This window comes from Electrophorus electricus, chromosome 3 (assembly GCF_013358815.1).
Source record: "Electrophorus electricus isolate fEleEle1 chromosome 3, fEleEle1.pri, whole genome shotgun sequence".
Lineage (NCBI taxonomy): Eukaryota > Metazoa > Chordata > Actinopteri > Gymnotiformes > Gymnotidae > Electrophorus > Electrophorus electricus.
In genome coordinates, this window is record NC_049537.1 from 13,484,151 (window position 1) to 13,509,607 (window position 25,457).

General features: G+C 40.2%; 1 protein-coding gene across 3 annotated transcripts in view; it reads left to right on the top strand.

Moving 5' to 3' along the window:
- The window catches only part of slc12a5a (solute carrier family 12 member 5a), a 113,826-nt gene that overhangs the window by 74,157 nt on the left and 14,212 nt on the right, over positions 1-25,457 (top strand). For all 3 annotated transcript variants that reach the window (XM_027000666.2, XM_035524458.1, XM_027000667.2), the window contains 6 exons: positions 6,516-6,610; positions 6,933-7,064; positions 16,774-16,920; positions 23,122-23,176; positions 23,591-23,721; positions 24,936-25,183. In XM_027000666.2, coding sequence (XP_026856467.2) covers positions 6,516-6,610; positions 6,933-7,064; positions 16,774-16,920; positions 23,122-23,176; positions 23,591-23,721; positions 24,936-25,183 — 808 coding nt within the window. The remainder of the gene's footprint in view (positions 1-6,515; positions 6,611-6,932; positions 7,065-16,773; positions 16,921-23,121; positions 23,177-23,590; positions 23,722-24,935; positions 25,184-25,457) is intronic.

A 25,457-nucleotide genomic window follows, 5' to 3' on the forward strand; every position in this document is an offset into this window, starting at 1 on the left:
CAGGGCAGACCACTGCCATGGGTGTAATCAATGTGTGTATGGGGGCTGGGGTGCAGGCTGACCACTGAATGCCTAATTGCATCACATGCATCTGAAGGAAGCTATGTATTCTTATCAGTCACAGCCCAACAGTCATTAAAGTCTCGCTTCCATGTGGACTGCCCCTTCACTTCAGACATATCCACTGCTACTGTTGTAACAGCCACTCTTCCACACCACTCTAACAGACAGAACCTTACTGTCCAAATGTGTGACTTGGTGTCACACATATCTATGATCAGCAATCTCTAACTACAACACAGACTGATCTGAGATCAACAGCCAAGGGCAACACATGGAAGCCTTGCTGTGCTCTGCGTGGGCCAGCCATATTCAGGACTGCTGCCAACGGCGCAGTCTAGTCTGTGGATGATATAAAAGTGATAACTATGACGTGAGCCCTTGTCCTGCTTGGTAGAGGTCAGTGTTACTGCAGGTCTTCAGTTTACCCAGATGGACAGGGATGGTACAAAGTCCCCGTGACCCTATGGTGCTTCAGAACTTGCCCTCTCCCACCTACTTGATGTGACTGTGTGGTACAATATGTCCAAGTGCTTGGGATTAGCATAGTAAAAGAGTGCAAAAAAATTTAACTGCATCTCAAACCCTGGCCTTTTTCTTCTGCCAAGCACAAGCAGTGTTCTGCAGTGTTCTCAGTTATCTTTTGTTTACTGATGCTGGTGGTTCAACAGTTTAATGGAAACCAAAGTTCATTCTAGAACACAGAGTCCTGAGAGGTAGATGAAACCAGGAACATATAGACTTTGCACACACCCATGACTCCTCTCGTAGTAACTTTTAAACTCTCTTCTTAAAGAGACCAAAGCATCTAAAATGGGCTGCCCCCTCCCCCATCTCAAGTAAAATATTAAGTACATTTCCCTACTCTAGTAGTTCATCTAACCATGAAGATAAGGAATGATTCATACTGGCAGCATAATATTGCATAATAATTTCTAAAAAATGTTGTCTTTATTTCTCCACTGTTCCAAATGTTTGTTTGATAGCCTGACCGGTTTTATACTTCTCTCAAAAAGTTACAATGCTCTGCTACATCATGTGCTTCCAGAACTTTCTCTGTGCTTTTGTTTAATATTGGCCTGAGATCCTGTGCTCTGTTTTTTTCCCTTCCTTCTCCGCGGGCCAGACTTTTCTGAGTGTACGGCCTTGCAAATCTGAACGTGTAGAACAGAAACCGCAGAACACGATCACTTGGGTGTCAGTCAGGTCAATGTAATTGCGGTTGGACTGCTGAGGCAATAAGTAGCTGATGTCGGCCTAATGCCCTGGCATTTAATTTCTTGTCCTTGCTCATGTATGTGGGCTTGGGGATTGGTGTGTGTCTGTGGAAGTGTGGGTTCAGGATCAAATGAAGAGCATTGGCATATCCCTTACTCTTTATTTATTTATTGGATTTCCACAAATAATCTGCCGTCTGAGACCCCAGCTGCAGATCTTAGTGGGGTCCGGGGTGTAAGAAAAATTAAAGCTGACACAGTGTCCTGCACGTACGCACACACACCGTACGAGGAAATTATAAAATGTTCACATTCATCATCACAAGTCAAGGCAACTGAGTGAGCATGCAAAAAGCTCTCTTCTTTCTCTCTCTCCATCCCTCTCTCTCTCTTTCTCTGTTTCCATTTCTCTCTCCCTGACCCTCTTTGCTTAAGACAATAAAGGAATGGTACCAACAGGAGCCTCCATTTTCAATTTTTTGGGCAGGCACAGTACCTGTAGCATAATGACCCTGAGTTGGGATGAATGTTAGCCTTGGTTCTGAGTGCTCTCCTAAATTACTTTCCCTGTGCACCTCTTTGTTACTTGCGTTTGGAATTTCCCCCTCATAGGCATGATAGCGCAGTGGTCTGGTAAATCGGCTACAGGTCAGAGAGCAGCTCTGAGCTCTGAGCAGAACTTTCCCCATGCTCTGGAGAACTGGAGCAAGCCTAAACCGTGTCAAAATGGGACTGCAGTATCACGCTGAAATGCTCCTTTTTTGCCCATTTGGGCTGGAGAAATTACCTTGTCACTGAGTCCCTCAATGTATTTCTACCTGGATGAAAGTCCACAGTTCTCGTATTTCTACTGAGATTCCAAGGCACTGAAATGAAGTTTTAAGATCAGTGTAATGCCACATTAAAGGCTGACAATATGTGATGGTAATAAGTGTCAAGATATATTGGCTGTAAGTGCAAAGAGCATTTGAATCCAGATATCAGAATCTACAAAAATACAGTCAAATACACAAGTACAAGTAGGCGAGGCAATATAATCAAAGAACCTACATTAAAAGAAGCTAGTACTGAACCTTTGAGTGTGTAGTGTGTGTTGTCTAGCAGTGTGATTGGTGAATTTATTGGCCCGATTTGATTGGTGACACGAAGCTGGTGACACTGAGTACTGATAGGCTGGTGTGGAGGGAGGGACTACTGGGGGGCATTCATTTTCTGAACTAAACAGAAGGTTGACTTGAGGATATTCAATCGCATAACTGAATTACAGCATCGAGTAAACCCAGACAGGTTGAATGGGAGTTTGGTGTAGAACAATTCAGACCGATGTGCAGTGACAGGCTGACAGGAAATTCTGTAGTGTTCCAGAGTCTGAGCTGTCAGGCCTTCAGTCACATAAGAGGGTCTGAACAGAGCAGACGTGGTTTGTCGTGATCATCTATGCTAATACTGAATAACTGAAAATGGCAATAAAATCAATAATCATTCTCCTAAATAATCATTCTAACAAAACTTCTGCAACCTATTTTGCCATTTCATTATAAGAATTCCATGCCTATAGAAATTTTAAATGAGGTAAAAATAACCAATTCCTCAAACAAACTAATCAGTGCATTAACCTACATGGCATAACGATTCTGAACTCCAGAAATGTATCTATCAGGAAAACAGCTAGTGAATCATACCTTTTTTTGAGAGATCATTAGTGTGTCTCATAATTAGTCATGAATTATCATTAAGTAGTTTTGTAGTATGCTTAAATGATCGTACTACTCAACAATGACATTTGGAGCCGCCCCACTTCACACACATAAACCCACACAGGAGCTATGACTTGGCACAGAGTTATGCACTAATTAATTCAGAATGTGAGCCAGAGAAACATTGATTGCGGTTGATGCAGTGATTCTAATTAACTTACCATCATGCAAAGCCATCGGTGGGAGCTTGTGGTTTCATTCAGGACACCAACCTAGAGCCTCAGCATCCAACACTGAAAGAGGGAAAAAAAAAAACAAGACCACACAAGCAGTAGGCCTGTCAGTTGGCGATGATGTAACAACAGTAGTCAGCCCCTCAGGCTGCATATGCCAGTTAGACACTGCGAGGAGACTACACTTTGGAGGTCTTGTAGCCACCTCAAGCATATACGTGCATTTGTGTGCAGTGTTATGTACAAAGGCATACAGAATGAATGGATATAGTATAGCGACTACTGTGCATAAGTTTGTTAGGGTTGAACACACCGCAGGGTTAGGTTCATCTATTGAAGCTAATCTCAATTTCAACCCCTTTGGAGACTAATCTCTTTCTAGGTTCTTTATCCAAGGGTATGCAGATTTTATATAAATGCATTCAAAACTATAGGATTTTGATATGCTATTGTCCTAACACACTACTGAGAAAAAGCCTAGTTGACATAAATGTCAATGTCACGTTGGGGAGGCAAGGCAGGATGCACAGACAAGCCGTGTCAAACACACACAGATGTTTATTAGCACATGTTAAAAAAAAGAAAGCAAAAACACAAACATCGACACTACATATAAATGAGACAAAATGCACCAGGAGTTAAACAGCACTACAAACACCACTATATGGCTGATAACAGCACACACCAGATTAAACACAGACAAGGACTGACCATTGCACAAGGACTTAAATATACACGTTAAATGATGACTAAGAAGGGACAGGTGTAACATGCAACCGACTAACGAGGGAGGGGTGTGACTCACACACAAACACACGCCGACATGAGGAGGAGTCGAGGAGGTGAGGGCTGTGTCATGACAGTCAAATAGCAATTCACATTGATTTGTCAAGCAGAATCAGGGTGAGGATGAGATCTGGTGTAACACTAATTATATTTGCAACTGTTCCATTCATCTAGAACAGTGTTTATGTTTTTAAATGTTCTTGACATTCCCTTTTTACTGTTGTGATTTACTGCATTATGATTCTTTTGCAATTTCACATTTACTGCATGTCCCTTCATGCAGTAAGTTTATGTTATGTTGTTTCAGTGCAACAGCGGACAATTTTGCAACCAAAGCTCAAGAAAAATAACTTGAAATGCATTAAATAAAACTTGAAAGACCAAAAAATTAAGATTAAATGTGCATTTCATAAGATTATATCTACAAACGAAATATTCTTGGTTAAATGCATATGTACATCTATATATCAATGCTTATGTGTATACGTGCATAAATATTCTTTGTTTAAATTCTTATTAACTCTATATATGCATGGTTACCATATATATATATATATATATATATATATATATATGCCTATTAAATATGTTATTATGTCAGCAAAAAATATGGACATCCACATGCACAAACCAAAAATCTTTTTATTTTAATGAAATCTATAGTGTTACTACAAACTGCACTAAAATTTTAAAGGTTAATTAATTAGTGGAGTTCTCATACATTTTTAGTACAGTTTAGTTTATGCTGTCTTTTCGGTATTGTTTATAGCATTTTTTGTGGAGTTTGCATTTCATAGTTGATACTACTGTGATTCATTTCAGTCTTGGTAACGTGTGGTAGTGGCACAAACCTCTCTGCTTGACTGCCTCACTTTGTTTAATCACGCTGAACATTGCCAAGGAGCTTGTCTGACTCATTCCTCTCAGCAAGAAGTAAAATTGTTAGATGTGATGCACCTCATAGACCTGGCTTTTAACTCACTCACATACTCACTCACTCACTCACTCACTCACTCATGCATGCTTAACATAATTCCCCACAAGGGGTGCTGTTAGGATTGAAATAGCTTTAGTGCTTCTCTTGGATGTGTCCTTGTTTTATACAAGAGCTTCTTATAATATGATATCCAGCCATGAAATATCATCTTTCTTTAAACTGTTTGTGTTTAAATTAGGCTCACTTAAAAATGTTGCCAAGTATTTCCTTCTAACAGCCAATGGCATCCATTGTTGAAAGCTAGCTAGCTAATTGGGCAGCTTTTTGGTTACATCTATGTCTGTAAGGTTGACTAACTCTGCATTTGAAATTTCCATTCTTATACTTTAGGGGTGTTCCACTGAGAATGGGGGAAAATGTTTAAATGTACATAAGACATAGGCTACAGTGTGGGTTCCTAGCAGGTGATAAAGCACAGTCTGCTGTTTTATGTGCGATACGGGTGATTCTTCTGCTGCATGCAAGGGTAGCTCATTTCACGTTATGTGAATGGAATTGAAACGAGGGAGGGAGGATGTTTGGAGCAGAACAGATTCCAACCATTTTCAGTAATGCAAGGAATTTGACATGGCATTTTTTGTTGTTGTTTTTTTATTTAAATTTACTGTACATATCATGAGTTTCCTTGGTTTTTAGAGGTAAAAAAAAAATACAACAACTTTTTTTTCTACATAGAAAAAAGTGACTGGACTGTCAGAGACTGCTATAGAATGACCACTGGGATGTTAACAATCATTTTCTCTGTCAGACTGCCACAGACCAAAATCCTTTTAACCCTTTTGCAGGCAACACAAAACATGTGTGTGTGTGTATGTGTGTGTGTGTGAGAGAGAGAGAGAGATAGAGAGAGAGAGAGAGTATTACTATGGACTGAGGCTATACCAACCTCCTTAAAATTCCCCTCCTTCAGTGTGTATGTGTCCATAAGTCCCCATCTTAGCCAGTCACCCAGTTCTATAAATAGCCCTGGAGCAAGCCAAGTCCTGTCTCCAGGTGGTTTACTGACAGCATGGGGGCTATCAACACAAATGCAGCTGATCTCCAACACCTCAACATCACGGGTCCCAGATCCGCTTTTCAAGTGACAGCATCATACATCATAGTTGATAATCCATGATCATTTATGAATCTGCCCTCTCACTTTGAAGTTGCTGTCAGTCAGTAATTATTGCACATATGCTGTTATCTAGGGCATAACTATCACTGCTCATTCTCTGTCCTTTTCTCACAACAATGCCTTCAAGCAGGAACTGTGAAAAACAAAAATAGGCAATTTTTTAACCAGAGGAACAAAGGCAAATTTGAGTTTGTGGAATGAGTAATATGGCAATTCAAACTGCTGATGTCAGATTCTGGCATCATGACGCTATTACAGATGCTGTGTGTGTGTGTGTGTGTGTGTGTGTGTGTGTGTGTGTGTGTGTGTGTGTGTGTGTGTGTGTGTGTGTGTGTGTGTGTGTGTGTGTGTGTGTGTGTGTGAATATATGATGATGTTTTGTTTTTTTTTCCCTTGTTTTTCTATCAGGAGATGGTAACCCCAAGGAGAGCAGTCCTTTCATTAACAGCAGTGATCCAGAGAAGAGCCAGCAATATGATGGAAAGACCATGGCCCTGTTTGAGGTACACACCCATGGCAGAGCTATAGCTACAGCAGCCTTTCTGTAAGGCACCCACATACACAAGGTAATAAAGAGTGATGATGGTCTGAACGGCAGTCAGAAGACAGGACAGACGCTTAAGGTCAAGAAAGCATGGGCTCCTCAGTAGATATATGCTACTAGTGGAGTAAAGGAAAGGAGGCTGTGGTAGGCATGATGAACAATAATGACAGTTTCTCAAGAATTCATATCTATGCACATTTGTATGTTCTTCACTTTGATGCTGTTTGTCCTTTGGATATTTCGTATGTTTGTGTGTGTGTGTGTGCGTTTGTGTGTTTTAGGAGGAGATGGACACAAGTCCCATGGTATCGTCTCTGCTCAGCAGCCTGGCCAACTACTCCAATCTGCCACAGGGCAGCAAGGAACATGAAGAGGCTGAGAACAACGAGGGCTCACGCAAGAAACCTGTGAAGGTGACGCACACACACACGCACATACACACACACACACACACACACACACACACAAACACACAGGCACACACACACACACACACACACAGGCACACACATGCGCACACACACACAAACACACACATGCTCTCTCACACACACACAAACACACACATGCTCTCTCATACACACACAAACACACACATGCTCTCACACACACACACACACAAACACACACATGCTCTCTCATACACACACAAACACACACATGCTCTCACACACACACACACACACACACACCAACACATATTCATGCCTGCATACTCGGAGCACACATTCTTTTCTTTCCATGTTTTTGTGACACCTCACATAGATATCACTGAAGATGGATGTTTATTTTGTCAGACAGATATTTATTTTGTCAGGTCATGGCTGTGATGGCATCTTGTATCCTTATCACGCTCTGTTTCTCTCTCTCTCTCACTCTCCTCTCTCTAACCATATCCTCATCTCAATGGCTGGACTGTAAACAAAAGCATTTTTAAAACATAGTCAGCCATACAAAAAACAAAAAAGCCAGCCTACAGTTGTGCATTCCCACAGTTTACCCACACAACCCCATTGAGAAACCTATTTCTTTAAGATTGTGTGCTAGAGCTGATGTTAAGTAGCACCTCAAAAGGTTTTGTTTTTTGAATCCTTTCCATTATGTAAACAGATTCTTTTCCACTGCTTATAGCTCTCCTCATCTGATTTGCTTAAAAAGAGTGAACCAAGTCAACTGTTAGCTGAGCATGCAAAGCACAAGAAACTGTTTCTGTTTTAGTGCTTTATTTATCCCCACACAAAAAAAAGACGGCTCATGTGAAGTGACAGCTTTGAAGTCAGGATTAAACAGTGAAACTTGGCATGTTCTTTAACTTTTGATGTCAGTGACTGTGAAGGCATGAAATGGAGATAGGGAAACAGAGAGACGTGTACTTTGATGCAACGGAAAGGAGAAGGATATTCTTCTCCTCGTTTCTCCTAGTGTCTTGAACTTAATTAGCTCCCCGCACAAAACAGCTGCTCTCCAATCAGCCTCTATTTTCAGAGGGTCATTCAGCACATCTCAGCCTGCAAACATCCACACACCACCACCCACTCTCAGTACCAAGTACAGTCTGCACTCTGCCATGAGGAATCCATGGTAGAAGAATTCATGTGTACACTTATCATCACTTATCATCCTACAGCTTACACATCAATGTTTTCTATTCAAGGTTGAAAGGAACAGCAGCACGTAGAGATAACTGTGATCATTTTCTAAACCAAGTCCATATGGCAGGCTCGGCATGTCTTGTCCGCACAAGATGTGGCGTAATGAAAAATGGCTCTGACCGAAGGCAGAGCACACTGGTTCTGCTTCATCGGGTGCTGGAGCGAAGGTCTTCCTCTCCTCATCAGTCTAAAGTTCCTCGTTAAAATTCCGCATGACTCCCTGGCATTGCTGTGTCTTGATTAATGTTGTGTCATGTTGCGTTGCTCAGACGACATGCTTGAATTCGTTGTTAATTGTCCTGAGCAGACATTTCACACTGTGTGTATTTTTGCTGAATCCTGAGAGCAGTGTTTGGGATTAAGGCTGGTAATACAGTATCAAATACAAATGGGGTCCATGAGCTGGCCCTGGCTTTTATACAAACGGTATAGTCAGATGCCAGTGTTTTGGTCTGAAAGGTGACATATGGGATTTATTCTGACCATATGCGCTTTTTAGACTGCAGGCCAAAATGTCCTCTACCCGGGTGCATGCACACCTACTGACACACACACACACACACACACACACACACACACACACACACACACACACGCACGCACGCACATGCCACATGAAAAAAAAAGCAAGGTCATGTCAAACTACCCGTTACATCTACCATGTAAAGGCTATGGCTACAGCAAACACTGACAGGCAAAGCACCCCCCCCCCCCATTCAGGGGTAGGACAGTCAGCCATGCCTGGCTTTTCTCTTAGTTGCCTGTCTGTAGTTCCCTAATAATTTACCCCAGTGGAGCAGAAGCACATTAACACTGTCAGCTTCCAGTAGGAGCAGTCAAGCAAGCAGAACATATTAAAAGCCCCCTCCTTTTCTCCCATAATCTCCTCTTCTTCTCCATCATTCTCCTGCCCATCACCTTTACTCAGTTGCTGGATTACGGTTCACATGAACCTTCCCTTGTTACATGGCCATTGCTACAATGTGAGCTACAATGGCTCTAACTTTATATGCCTCTGTATCCATGTTATTTTAATCTCTCACTTCTTGAGTGGTCTTTTAATTTCTGTTCACTCTAGGGTACTTATTTCTGCTCCTGGAGATTTTTGGGTCTACTCTTTGGGTATTTAGTTTCAAACCCAATCTTACACACCTGATTTAGCATTTCAGAGTACAGAGGGACATCTGAGGGTTAGAGATTAGAAACAAAACCTTTAGCACTTAATTTGGTGCAGTTAGTTTGTGAATTATTTAAATCTGAAGATCTCTCTGTGTCTTACTCTGGCTGGCGATTTCTCTAACTCTGTACTGTCTGCCAAATATTGTTCCTCTTCTGTCCTTTAGTCTGGTAGCCCTGGGCAGTGAGCCTATCAGAGATTAGGGAGGTATTGCTGAGGCCACTACTACTACATGTCTCTCACATTAGCAACAGAAGTGGCAGGGTACTGAAGGGGCTGCCAGTAATCAAATCTAATACCATGCATATTCTTCTCACTTCAACTCATTTGTGACTAATGCTATTACTTGGCAAGTGCCAAACTCATTCAGACATTAATAACCAACTCAGTCCAGCTTATGAGAAAATATGTCATGTTCAGTATTTTAGATGTTGCAAATCAAAAGCAAAGTTGTTACTTTGCAGATTCGTATGACTTTTCCTTGTTTACACTGTTCACTCAGTGTAAAGTGATTTGACATATTCATAAATGTGTCTGCTTTATTATCTTAGAGAATGCTTTCATATGTATACAAATTCTGGAATGCCAAACAACATCCAGTAGTAATTACAGTAAGTGGGCATTTTTCAGGCTTTCGTGTTTGTAATATGCTACATTGTTTTAATGAGTTTTCACATTTGAAAATAATGAATTGGAAAAAAACTGCCATATTACTATGTAGATGAGTCCTGTGCTAATCACACTGCATACATCTGGCCCTCACAACTGGGCAGGTGGTCAGGGCACACTGGGTGGCACAGTGTCTGATGCAGGGTGGCACAGGTTGGCACAGCCCACTGGGCACAAGGGTTTTCAAGGGGCCGAGCAGCTGGCGCTGGCAGTAGTAGGGCTGCAGCATCTGAGTCCATGCAGTCAGGGTCCTTCAGCAGCTATCCCAGGGGGCCGCAGGGCATCTGGCATCACTCTGTACCACCATAGTACCTGAGTATCTTGCAGCTCGGGGGCACGTCCTGGGAAATTATAATCACACAAGCCTGTGCACGTGTACATATACACACATGCTCACACAAGTGTCCACACATGCAGAGAGGCTTGATTGCACAGCTGCTCCAGACGCTCGAAGAGTAAATTGAATGCGAGTTTGCTATGATGGCCTCTATTCCCTAGACATGCTCAGAGACAGTAACCTCTCCCAACACTGTTGATTCAGACATTCTCACCTGCCTGATCCACCGCCAGTTTGATAATTAGACCCCATTTCAGCCAGCATGGTGACAAAGCACAGCTCTGGCTACCTGGCCTTATAAATGGTGCCAAACACTGAGATGTTATGCAAAGGATGCTGATGAAACTGTTAGCACAGGCCTAACTCAGCAATTTTATCTTCTTTTTGGATAGTAAAGATCCACTATTTTTGCAGAAAATTATGACATCGTGGTTTTCGTGAACAATTTTTAATTTCTGCATATTATTACCTTAAAACGGAAGGGGAGGTGAAAGCGCATTCTCAGACCTTCTGTGGCAACACTAAGTGACTTGCTCAAGGGCAACGTGTTATCAGCTGGAATTGTTCCCAAGTTCCCAAGAAAATGAACACTGCTCATCAATATCAAATTTTCAAGACAATCAAATCAATAGTGGCAAAATTGACTTTGATAGAAACAGACTTTTTCAGACACTGTTACAACTAGATAACAACTTCTTCCAGATAGTGTGTCGTGTCTGTGCTTTTTGCTTCACCAGTAGGCTAAACCATTGTCAAAATCAGCATAAACATCAGTCTTAGTCACCCCATACAACATGAGAAAATCGATCATTGTTTTTAAGTCACGGTTGGGATGCACCCCCTCCAACTCTCAAAGCAAGCAAGGGCTATTTTTCTTTAACATGTGCCACGGTCTCTGAACCAGTCACAAAACCACATTTTTACTGTTTACTGTAAAGTTATTTCTTTGATTATTTCTGATTGGTTGAGTCATATAAAACTGGCAGACCTCGTGCAGCTCATCATAGTAAACAGGTTCTAGCCAACGAGAGTGGTTGCTTGCTGGTTATTAGGGCAATTTAAACAGCTTTACGGGTTTAAAGTTACATTCACATGGTAACGTTAGCTTAATGTTGGCGATTTAATGCTTAATATTTCTTTCACATTTCTAACTTAATTTACTTTCAATATTTTTGCTGTTTACCTTATAAACTCTCCGCTAGCTCGGCCTGTTAATTGATGTATTTTTTGGGGGGGGGGGGGGGGGGTGCATTTTACATTTAATAAATCTATATCAATAAGAAAACTTATGATGTATTGTTTTGTGCTAAAAAAAAAAAAAAAAAAAAAAAAAGAACTTGACAACGCCACATCTGATAGCTTTAGATGTCCCACGTTATGTCAGGCCGGTGTCTGCTAGCTGTGTTCTTTCCCCCACCCAAGTCGAAACAGGTCACGGCTTGGAATGATTCCTCGCAGCCAGCTTTGAAAGCTTTTCCAAAGCGCAAATTTGGTTCCACATCACGTTGACGCTATGCATCAAGTCTTTAGTGCATATATGTAATGTAGCGTTAGCCACACTGCTAGCAGTAATAGCTCACTACATTAGCTTAACAGTTCTCGACAATGCTGTAATGGTGTAATATTTTATATTTGCCTTTTAATTTATTATTATTATTATTATTATTATTAAATATTAAGACAATCCCATAAGAGTATAGGAACAGATTTTCAGTTTTATTACCTCCAAACATCTTTCACAAGTTAATGCTCGTTACTGATGAATATCCAAAGATCTTGCTGTATTTCTATTATCCAAGGGAAATGCATGCTGCGCCAAACCCTCCACTGAGTTACCAATGAAAAAAAAAGAAAAAAAGCTAACGATTCTACAGAACTACTTTGTCTGTATTTCCCCAATAATTATTTGACATGAAGAATTCGTAATATGCCAAAGGCAACTTTGGCATATTACTCTATGGCTAGAGTGAAAATAATGAAAAGACATCATAAATTACATCAAATTAATATTAATTCAAAGGGGGTGGAAAGGGAGATGATAGGTTGTACATGGGGGTGGTTGTCCTCTTGTTTATACTGGGGGATTGGCATCTCCTCCTCCCTCCTCAAATCAAACCCTGACTATAGTTTGGGCTTTCAGAATATGAATAAAGACATGCCCATTATGCAAATTAAGCCAGTTTAAACTACTCGCTGTCAAGCAGTGTTAGTTTACTCCAAAAGATTAACAGCTAGTAATGTTCCAGTGTTAGTGTTATTAGCTCATTAAACTCATTAAAACAATGAAGCATATCGATGCACTTTCTTCAAAAAGAAAAATTATACCTATCTGGTGACTAGGTGGGCATGATTTCTAACAGTTTGTTCACCAGTGGACCACTGTAGCATCACTAGCTTCTGAAGATTAAAAGTAAAGATGCTTGTTATTCTTTTTTTAGTTTTACTTTAAATATGTAAAGAAAAAAGTATTCACTGAACTATTAATTCAATATATAAATGTGTTTTCATATTACAGCATATAGATTTTTCAGTTCTTAACATAAATCTACATGTTTATTTCAGGATAGATACATATTCAGCTGTTTCCCTAAGATTACCCACTAGGATACTATTATGCTCATTTAGTTTTCATATGCAATAAATTGTATTTCTGCAAAAAAAAAAAAAAAAGTATATGGTCATCTCTGTCAGTCGCTCTTAAGATAGTCCTGTATTATTAGAAACTGTTGCTTTCTTTATTACAAATTAATGTTCAACACATGCTAATGCCTTGCTGTGATGTTGTATAGGCACTGCTGTGCACTGCTCCCACATATGCTGGCCTGCACTCTTAACATGTGGTTTACGTGACCATGGAGCCTTTGGTAGCCATTCTGTGCTGGCAAGTGGATGGCGCACTATTGATTGTCTCCTTAATCACACGGTCATTACCACCTGACCATGATACCTCCTCTGCCTCTGTTTCCATAGCGACAGCATTTTTCCATTATGAACCAAGTGCTGATGCAACACGCCCTGCGAAGATGAGCCAGCCATTACTGACACCTCCAACTAACTCTAATGGGATTCCCCATGTTCCTGATCATAGATGAACATAGGAAAACTGGATAGTGAAAAACTTCCTGGAAAGAATTGCTTTTCTATTGTGAAGAAAGAAAGTGCTCATTGTGGGTCATTATTCTGCCTGACTTTTGGGTCATCACAGATATGGTTGTGTCTTTTGAACAAGAAAAGCAGCGTTGTTAATAAGAGCCATGATTTTAACAGTGCAGAGTTAGTAGATTATATGAAGATAAATTACTAAAAAAACGACACACAGACACTTTAAGAAGGTGAGGCTTGTAGATTGTAAGTTGACTGTAGCAGACACACCAACACTTAATAGGGTCCACAACTGTCATGCTTTATGCAAATTCTAACATTTGAGCTGTTGCGAAAGTGGAGGTCATTCAGTTAATTTGGAAATGCAAGCTAATCACATACAAACATCAGCCACTTCCTGTCAGAAACTCTCATCACCAAGAAAGTGGAAGTTTTTAAAATGCATACAAATACTGAAAAAAATAATTATATATTTATTGATTAAAAGCTGAATTGTGGTCGATAAACGCCCCTTCCCTAAGGGCACAGATGCTAAATCTAATTAGCATCCCAGACACAGGCAGGCAAGCACTTTGCATTGACATATGGAGAAGGCAGACAAAAAACAAAGATGACAGATGTTGTTTCCTCTGCATTGCCACAGCAAACTAGAAGAGGATTTCATTAGACTTTGAGACAGGACAGAAGTTAGACCTGGGTCTAAAATTCCTTTAGACTGAGGATTTCTTAATGGAGTAGTTGGGTATTAAGTAACAGCTGCAAAGACGACTGAGGAAATCAAAGACTGTGTGATCATTTTTCACGAAGGGCCACATACACATATTACATTATTGATTTATACATACTTTGGAATATTATCTGGATGTACATGTAATAAAACCATGTTAGTGTTAAATGAAGAAAAGCATTCTCAGTTCCAGTCCAGTGAAGATCCTGTAATTACTAACATAATAAACTTTAATTATGTTTTGCTGTCCAGACCTCATTTCTCTAGACACATTACATTACATTAATGGTAATATTAATCCTTGCAACCAAATTCAAATGATCTTATACAGAATTGTGCATGCTTGATACTTAATTTAATGATAAACATTATGTGGCTCTTATTTGTTTCAGGTTAATTACATTAAAAGTCCATCTGCTCTTGCTTTAGGCCAACAGCCTCTCTCTCTTTGTTTTTTTTTCCCTCTCATGGGTAGAATGTAAATCCTTCATTAGAACAACCTTCTCCCAAGCACAATTTGGCTGCTTATTTTTCTGTGTGTATTTGCAGATGGAATATGTCTTTTTTGGATATGGGTATATGGGTTCAGTTTTATTGATATCCTTGTATTTTTTTTGTATCATTGTTATCCTTGTATAACCTATTATTTTTCACTGTGTGGCAGTCATCCAGCCCAAGGGACACACCTGCTGTCATACTCATATACACACACACATCCACAGGCACACACACCCTGCTTCCATTCACCTGATTATTAACCACTTGCACCTGTGCCTTGTTTGCCTCTTTTGTTTCTCCCTCTGATTTGAGCCCACAGGAACCCTTGTCCACTGCTGCACATACTTCTCACTCCCGTGTTGCTGTTACACCGAGTGTATTTACTGCCAATGAACTGCTGTGCTTCTTACCTCTGCTGCGTCTGCACACCTCGAGCTTTACTGCCAGCACTTTTTTCTTTACTTAGTGTGTTGCATTGTGCCAGCTCTTTGCTGGGCTTTTTATTTTCTTTATGGAGAATAAAGAAACTCCAATTATGCACTCGCATCTCGCTCCCTCCCTGCTGCCATCACATTATTGTCATATGTGGTCAGCTGAAATGTCTTTTAGTGAACCACAGGCCATCACTTGCAGTTATAATAGCTTTCATTTTCATACACATAAACACATATGAAAAGAAAAGAGAAAAAATACATAATCAACCTTCACTTACTATGTTCATAATTATTGCCTTCACCTTACCTGCTTCCACAACACACCCACAACACACTCACACACCAAGAACCCATAAATATCAGCTAGAATGCTTTGATCCAGTGGCAAAATCACAGTTAGCTCTAACATAATGTCCAGCTCTCGTTTGTCCCTGAGGTGAAATGTGGGCTGCGAGAGCATCCTTGTCCCCTCAAGTACTTCAGGTTTTGTCTTGTGTCTTTGTATCAAGTACTTCAGGTTTTGTCTCTTCTCTTTGTCTCAAGTCTTTGTTACAATGGTTTTCTGATTCTGCTGTACAGTGAGTCCTTGTGTGACCCCTGTGTACTGAGCGGTTAGAGGTATGCAGATTCACTGTTTGTTGCCTTCACTGTAGTTCACATAAAAATCACCATTTTGACATGCTGACACTCATTAGCATGCGCAACTAATGTGATGACTACAAGGACAGTTTTTGCCATGCCAACAACCACTGGAGCAGACCAGTCTTCTTTCTTAAAGGCAGGAATATCATTTTTGACCAAAATATCTTACTTCTGGCATAGATGTAGCCATAAGAACAGATTTGCTTTAAACTAAAGTAAATGAAACCTGAATGAAATAAAGGTTTGAAACCTTTTCTTTGACAAAAACGTGTATGTTAGCTGTTTTTCAAAAAAGGTTTATTGGGATTTTTAAGGCATAAATGATGTCCTTAAGCCCATGAGGAACGACAGAAGATGAGTGAGGTGCGAGTGAGGCTGTGCTACCCATGATTAGAAGAATGGGAAACAACATTCTTAATAAGATATTCACTAGGAAACAGGAGAAACTACCATTTAGACTGAACATAGAGCACCTAGAGACAAATAAAATAATTTAGCTAGTGATTTAAATAAATGTCATGCCTACAATAATACAACAGAATTTTCTTTCAGTTGCAGTAAGTTCCCCATCTCTGTCTTTGTGCTAATGATGGTGATGCTACCTCAAATACTCTGTCATTTAGTGAGCATCACCCCCCCCCCCCCCTTTACTGAGACATTTCACACACAGAAACCTTATTGAATTTACAATCAGGAGATTAAAGCAACATACTCACAATCTCACATATTTTATGGAGGCTGCAGGATATAATATGATGTGACAAAAAGGAACTACAGAACTAAATGACAGAACCAGTCAGCTCATTTCCAGTAATATGTTGTTTCTCTCGAATAGTTTGTCTCAAAGTGTGTGTGTGTGTGTGTGTGTGTGTGTGTGTTCACAGGCTCCACAGATGGGCACATTGATGGGAGTGTATATGCCCTGTATGCAGAATATTCTGGGTGTGATTCTGTTTCTGAGGATGACCTGGATGGTAGGCATTGGAGGAGTCATCGAAGCCTTCGTTATCGTCCTCATGTGTTGCTCCACGGTGAGTCAGTCACGTTCAAACATGGTCAAGCACCGTGACTCACTCTGATACTGCACATGTGCATACATACCTAACTTTGTTTTCTTATAAAGAGTTCACAGACCCATAATTATTTTGCATTAGTGTTGGGTTTAGGTAGCTTGATCTAAATTTGGGTAACAGTTGTAATGTAACTTGGTGATTTTAGAATAAGGAATCATTGACAGGAATGGATGGCTAACACAAGACAAATGAGCTTGTCAAAGGAAAGGTGTCATTCATTCTTTGCTAGGAAACGTTATTTTAGGTGACTCAGCCCATTTTTATTTCCTGTAGATATTACACTCTTTTTTTAAGATCATCATATATTTTGTTTCATTACCTAAGATCATCAGTTCCACTGAACACTAATTAACTTCCTGCTCAGGCCCCTCAAATGAGGAATACCATCAATTTTCTACTTCAAATATAGAATTTCAGCAACAAATATAGAAGTATCTTTATAAGCCTATTATCTGCAGTTTGCACTGAGGAAATAAGCTTCTAGCATGTCCCATTCTTAAGAGGACACTCCACTGATGCTCCTTTGTCAGGTTTTTGAATACCATTGAACAATGAAGCAATGCATTCATTTAGTCTTCATCTAATGAGTCCTATTGGATTTTTACCATTGGAAACTAATCCTGGTGTGATTTATTGATTCTAATCCTGCGACCTGTGATTCTTAGTCCTATGTTAGGGTTCTAAAGTACACTTCTCTGCTTCACACACTTTGTCAGTTAGCAAGACCTCCCTGAGCTTTCAGGAGTATTTGATCCATCAAAAAAATCTTTCTTTGATTAGGAACTGATTTTAGTTTCTCATCTCATCATTTTTGCATTCTACCCACTGCATCTCCAGATTTAATATCTTGTCTTGCTGCAGTTGGTTTCTATGTGATTGAGTGATTTTGTGTCACAGACCATATGCTTATTAGCGTGTTATTTGTATGTTTTGAGTGTGAGTATGTGTTTGTGTGTCTTAGAGTGCACCCTATATTCCCCTGTGCCTGTAGAAGATCTATTTTTAACTGTATCTTTCAAATCTTTGTATAGCAAACTGACTCATGCACAGATCTCTCCCTCTTTCTCTCTAGTCCTGTCTCTGCTTCCCTCTCTCCCCCCCCCCCCCCCCCCCATGCAGCCCACCACACAGTAACGGCTCTGTCATTCATCCGCCTCTCTTCACATATATTCTGGCTGAATGAAACACATGCCACCACTGTCGAAATCACACATTAATTACTTTCAGTCTTCCTTTAGAGACATGACAATACGATCACCAAGTGAAAACATTTAGAAGCTCCACTTTTATTCCCTTGGAATATTCCCTCTCTTGTATGGAGGCTAACAGTTTGAGCTCTACCATACATTTGATCTTATGACTAGTTATAGCTAACTGGAGGCTTCATGCAGCAGAACCCATGAGCGTCTGAACCTTCAAGCATCATTCAAGCAAACACACCTGCTGAAAGTCTATCCCCAGAGGGCTTCCTGATGGCCAGCACGTGGCTAAACATAGAACAAGCTTCACTGGTGCTGTGCAGATGTTCATGTGTGACTAATGTTAAAAGGGCCTTCACTAGCCTGCCATTGGATGATGGTAGAAGGAGACGTTCAGAAACTGTTTTTTTCCTTCTGTTCTTTTATATGTTTAAAGCGGAATACTTTTTTCTTTACAGGCATTAATCGAATATAAGAAAATGATTTGTAACTGGGAGATTGCCGGAGTCCTGGTCAGGAAGGCAAGAATAAATCCCCATTCAGTTTAATTTTCTTGGCAAATGCAGTTTCACAGATGTCTGTTCTGAGCAATGCAATGTTTATTTGGTAACTATTAATTTAAGCAAGGCAATTCATGTCAGAATGTTCCCATTTTTACCCTGTGGTAAAGCGGAAGAACCATCTGCCCAACATCAACTGATTTTGAGACTGCAGTGTGAGGAAAAGGAGCACAAACTCGTTACAATCTACAAACACTGCTAGATAAATTGATTAGTAACTGAGCAGTGCAGTTCTTTATAAAAATTAAACCAAATCTATTAAAAACTTGCATATAAATAGCTAACATTGTCTGGAAATTACTGAGAACAATTTGTAACAAAACCAGAAAGTTAAAAAAAACAATTAAAGAAAACACCTGGGTGATTGGTTGAGGCCAGGGCTTATTGATTTTTCCCTCGTGCTCCTGATTACCCCAAGAGCTTGCCAAAGAATGCATTTTGTCAGGCTGTTTAAGCGTCTGACTGTGTTCTTCGGTCTCTTTTCTCCAGATACATGCCACCAACTGCTGAGATCAAGGCTTGCATAAAATAGCCAGCTCCTAAGAGGGGCCCAGCGTGGCCAGATTCAATAATGTCTATTTTAGATCTATCGAAAATACCCATGCCTTTCTCTCTATTATTCTGTGTGTGTGTGTGTGTGTGTGTGTGTGTGTGTGTGTGTCTCTATCTACCTATCTCACTCTCTCTCTCTCTCTCTCTCTCACTCTCTTTCTATCTGCCTCTCTGCTTCTACCTCCCTCACTTTCTTCATCTTCATTTCAATTAGAGCGAATATGCTTTAGTATACAGCCTATGTTTGTGTGTGTGTATGTGTGTGTGTGTGTGTGTGTGTGTGTGTGTGTGTGTGTGTGTGTCTGTCTGTCTGTCTTTGTGTGCATACACATACGTTAACCTGAGGGTTCTAGTGACATCTTTCTAACTCTTCTGGGTTCAAACATGCAATAATATTACCTTAATAATATAATACATCTAATCAGTTCTTTGTATGAGTATGTGTGTCTTTGCATGTGTTGGTATGTGTTGTGCACATTTTTGCATTAGAAACAGCAAAACCTTGTTTGAATCATCTGGAAGCCAGCAACACATGGACAGGCAGCTGGGGTGCATTTTTATCATACCATGTCTCGTAGCAACAGATGGTTAGGAAGAGAGTCCACTGTTCCTTTTTATATGGCAGAGAAAAACAGTGTCCTGTCAGAAGAGGCAGCATCTTAGTTGAAATATTACTAACGGCACAAACAAGTATTGGACAAAAAAAAAGAAAACACAAACCCCCTCCCCCATCCCCCCCACGCCAAACAAAATAAATAAATAAACACATGACTACAGCCACTCTCGTCAAAATGGTTGTAGTAACGGAAGTGATGTTGCTGATTAAGTTTATGCTTATAATTGAGTGGCTGCAAACAATAAATTTAAACATATAAAGCTTCCATTTCCTACAAACGCTGTGAAAGAGTTCGATGATTTAATATTTAACAGCAACAGACACTTGGCGTGTACACCAGACTTGGGTAGCGCTTTTAACTTTTGTTTTTCTTATCTTATTTGTCTAGCTGCTTCTCTTTCCAATTATAGAGCTAAAAAACAAAACTCCATTGTCTCTGTACCCTTCGGCTTGGCAGTGCCACTAGATTGAATTCTGTTTCTGATGTGTCGCATGGGGCGTAAACATGCATTCACCCCAGAGCCAAATCTGCCTGATGCTTGGTTGCTAAGTAACAGCCAAGAAGCACACACCTTGAATTAGAGGAGTGAGCTGTAGTGTCTGTGTGGATAGTTTGCTGTAAAGAGCTTTACAAGGCCATCGTTAGATGCTGCTCTGTTAACACTGTGTGGGCAGGCAGGGAGTAGAAGCTCTGAGTTCTGTGGACTGTGGAGCCCTCTTTTGTTGAGTTGCTTTTGCTGAAACCCTTGGTTTAGATTGCCAGGTGTGCGCATTTGTTACATGAGTGATGTATTCTTTGCAGCTGCTACTGTTCTGTTCTTAAGCAAAAAGTTTAGCTGCTACAAAATTATTGGCTCTCAGCTGGATACGATGGCATGATTGGTAGATTTTAAGAACCAGCTGCTGAAACTATCATATTCTTCCAAACACAGGTGATACTTGTCATGTCATTGGCTTATGGGTGGTGATATTAAGTCTGAAGATGTGTGCATTATAGCGTGTGTGTATGTGCGTAAGTATGGTATTAAGCATAATAAAGTGAACCCTCACTTTGGTCCTAGCTCCAGCTTCATCAGATAAAACACTTAAACAATGAGTGTCTAATCAAAGCTCCTCAGAGAGAGCCCTGTGCCTATTAAGCCTGATTACAGTCTAATATATCATGCACAAGTCACTGCACACAACACACAAGTAAACCCCCCCCCCCAAAGGAAGCAGTAGCTCACTTGTTCTCTCTTTCTCTTTCTCTCGCTCTCTGTCTGACTCTCTCTCTTTGTTGGTGTTGACCAGTTGACCTCCCTCTCTCTGAGCCCCTTCTGTGCGAAGGGTGGCAAGAGACAGCGTGTGAAGTCTGCTGAGCTGCAAAGCTGAGACTCAGTGCCTCTCTGTCCTTGTTCTCGCCTCAAAAAGCACCTTCAAACCTGTACTAATTTCTGCCTGCCACTTCATAGCTGGCAGCAGAGTCTAGTCACTGCAGTGCTACCTTCACCATCTTTGGCTTTCAAGGCAAAATTATGTACGTTGTAGATCCAGATATGGCCTTGGTAAAGAAGGCTGACTCAGAGGGTTTTTTGGTTGGTTTGACACTGTGACAGTCTCTGGGGCCTCAGATATTTCAAATTATTTATTACTTTTAAGGGTTGTTTTAAACGAATGTACTTTATATACTCTTACAGAGTACATTTGTGAAGTCACAAGTGTATTTTTACTCCGTTATATTCGTCAACGTTCCTTCCGTTACATTTTAGAATAATTTTTACATTTTGTACGTTTCGCCACAACCTGTCAAGTGTGGGAGGGCTGTTGAAACCTCTAAAGATGATCACTCAGTGCCACCGCTTTACTTCCGTAAGTTAGACAGTAGACCAATATAATAAACAGGAATATTTTCGTGGGACTCAAATGACATTTATGAAAAGTAGCTTGCAATATATGATTTTCTTTAAGAATCACATATATGTGTGTGAAATCAGTGCTCTCTCATAATGCTCTCATATTAATATGAAACTAAAGTGTGGTCTGATATCAATGATATTCTAAAGAAAAAAATGGCTGACCAGCTAGCTACGTAGCTATAAACTACAAGCAGCAGAAAAGTAAGCGTAGCAGCTCAGCTGAACTGAACTGGCGTGCAGGAATGCATGCTACATATTGAGGCATATTTTCTAGATTCTAAAGTTTTTAAGGTTATAAAAATTAAGGTTTGTTTTTTAATTTAATATACTCATATTACTTTCGACCACATACAGGCACAGTTGTAAACTAGGCAACATAGGATATGTAGCGAGTCCGCTAGTCTGATTGATCGGTCGCCTAATTGCAATGTAAATATAATGAAAAGTAAAATGTCCAGTAAGATCGGAATATTCCCAGAAACTGTACGAATTACAAAGTGATCACCAAATCCAGTGTGATGCTTGTGACTTATGTTATATGCACAATATTTAGTAGATATGAAGAACCTCATGTAGCTTAAACATAACACATGAACTAAGTTGGAAAAAGACCCAGAGCAAAGAAAAACAGCTGTTTATAAATATTTTTGCACGCTTAATCCAAATATGTTTTCAGAATTTCTATATCACCCATAGTTTTTTGATGTTGCAATATATTTGCATCTACCTATATGACATTTAGCAGACATCTACCAAAGTGCTTTTAGCTATCTACTTAAATAGGCCAAATAGAGTATAACCAATTATACTCACATATCATTATGTATAGCAGGCCTATGGAAAACTGGTACCAAAGGAAGTGGAGCCCCTCTATGTTGGCAAACTATTGTTCATATTTTAAGTGTAATAACACCCTTATTTATAAATAATTAACATATAGTTCATGTAAATTTCACTTAAAAACCATGCCTGGGAGAAAAATATTTTAAACATTTGAACTCGGTGTAAAAAGAACTATGAGGACCTAATATATTACTAATATACACATATATTGTTGTCTTGTCTTATTAAATAAGTTCCAATTAAGTAACTCACTACTTGAGTAGTCTTTTTAACAGATACGTTCTTACTTTTGCTTCAGTATTCATTTAAATGACTACATGTACTATTAATTATTAATTAATAAAATTTTAAAGTAATTATTATTTTAAAGTAACTACCTTATATTTGAGTGCAGTTTTTGCTACTCCACCCACCTCTGTATGTACATGTATGTGAACCATATGTGCTTTTGTCTGTAATCAGATGCATTTTCGCTTCTCATTTTGTTCACTCAGACCATGTTGACTGCGATCTCCATGAGTGCCATCGCCACCAATGGAGTAGTACCAGGTACGAGGCCATCCCTTCTCCCCCAAACCCTTGTCTTCACCACACAATCTAAAGCAGTAAACTTGGCAGCATTACCTGTTTGTAATGCCCAGACATTAGTACCCGTAAACCTATATTTATGCATCTGTGAGCCTATCATTGTGCCCTATGCTAATTACAGCCTCGACCTCACCTTCTTATTGGAGGAAAGCAAGAGTGGGGGACAAATTGTCAGCTTTGGTCTCTCTCTCTTTGTCAGTCACCAAGAGGCTGCTATTAGTCCCCTGGTGCTTATGTCCATGCTATGATTTAACCCTCATTCATTCTGTACAAAGGAAATTAGACGTGTGTAATTATGGACCATGCCATAGAGTCATAGGGTCACTTATACTGACCTCACTGTGTGTGTCTGTGTGTGTGTATATATATTCACAGCTGGAGGCTCTTACTACATGATCTCTCGCTCCCTTGGTCCTGAGTTTGGTGGTGCTGTGGGAATCTGTTTTTACCTGGGAACCACCTTTGCAGGAGCCATGTACATCTTGGGTTGTATCGAGATCCTACTGGTAAGAGTACTCGGCTACTGCACGAGTCTTGTGCTGTCTCTTTTCTTGCCCTCTTCCCTCTGTTCTATTCCTCACCTTCTCGCTTTACTTTCCTTCACTCTCCACCTTTTTCCTCAGACCTCTGTCCACTCGTTTCCCTCTGGAGGCTTTTCAGCACCTCTGTATGCCTCATTTAAGTGCACTCATCATTGTCCATTTCATTTCATATGTTTTTCTCCATTTTTCTTTTTCTCAAGTGATGATTTCTCTCTCTTTCATTCTCTCACTCTTTCATTCTCTCTCTATCTCTATTTCTCATTCCTTTCATGAAAGAGTAATTATGCGAAGGCTGCATTAGTGCATAGAAAGGTGAACGGAATGTTAGGATGTCAGAGCTCTCTAAACTATACTACACCACACACATGCACACACACAAACACAAACACAATATGAGCATGCGTGTTTCTCATAAGCCTTCAGATATTATTGTATTCTATCTGGGTTCTAGGGTTTTTTCTGTCCTCTCAGAGGTGGTTGGCATAACTACCAGAATGAGGGGTCTTTGGCAGCTGGATTCCAGTAGGAGTTTTATCCTGCTGTCAAAAAAAGACCCAAAGATGGCTACTTAAAAAATCCTGTAGCGATCTGAGAACCTACTTAAATTGTTACCCTGGGAGATATGATATGATAAATAGGTTACCATGACAACTAGCTGACCAGGCACACACCCTCGAATGTGTGTGTGTGTGTGTGTGTGTGTATGGACATATTCATATAACCATAGTCTTTCTCCAGCATTTCATTTCCATCAAAGTTCATGGCGTTAAAGCACAAATTAATTAAACCAATTGCACCGTTCAAGGCTCACTGCCATGAAACTTGCACTGCTAAATATAGAAGGAAGCCTTAAAGTGCAACACGTGACTATTCGAATATATTAAAAGTGTATCAGAATGTCGTCCAATAAAGCTTAATGGTAAGTAATTAGGACATTTAATTCCATGCTTGGTTGGTTCAATTAACACCGAAGGAACACAACTAAATAGAATTCTTGCAGGTCATTTGTCAGTGAAAAATGACTGGGATTATGGTCTCTTTGTCTACCTCTAACACTCACTTTTAGTTTTCTGAGGAACTCTTCCCTCTGATTTCTGGCTCACTGTGCTATTCTTGGCAGTTATGTGTATTGTATTTACTTTTAACATCTATTCCGTCTCTCTCTGTCTCTTCCTCAGATCTATATCGTGCCACAGGCTGCCATCTTTAAGATGGAGGGCTTGGAGGGCGCAGAGGCAGAGGCAGCCATGTTGAATAACATGCGAGTCTATGGCACCTTGGTTCTGACCTCCATGGCAGTGGTAGTGTTCGTGGGTGTGAAGTACGTCAACAAGTTGGCGCTGGTCTTCTTGGCCTGCGTCATCTGCTCCATCCTAGCCGTCTACGCCGGCGTCATCAAGACTGCCATCGAGCCACCTGTGTTCCCGTAAGCACCTGGCCATTGTTGGGATCCTAGCTTCTGTCTTAGCTCTCTGAAGGAGGAAAGTTGTAAAAGTTGCTGGTTAAGCGAAATACAAGCTCAAAGCTTTTCAGTGTCCAGTGTGAGACGTCCTAGTTCCCATCAATTAGCTGCCTCTCTGGCAGCAGTAGTACTTGAAAACTAAATCATTAGTTGTCATTAGTGTTAAACCAGTTCATTTTCCACCTATAGAAAACACTGACAAAACATGTAAAGTACTTTATCAGCTATAGTTCTGTCT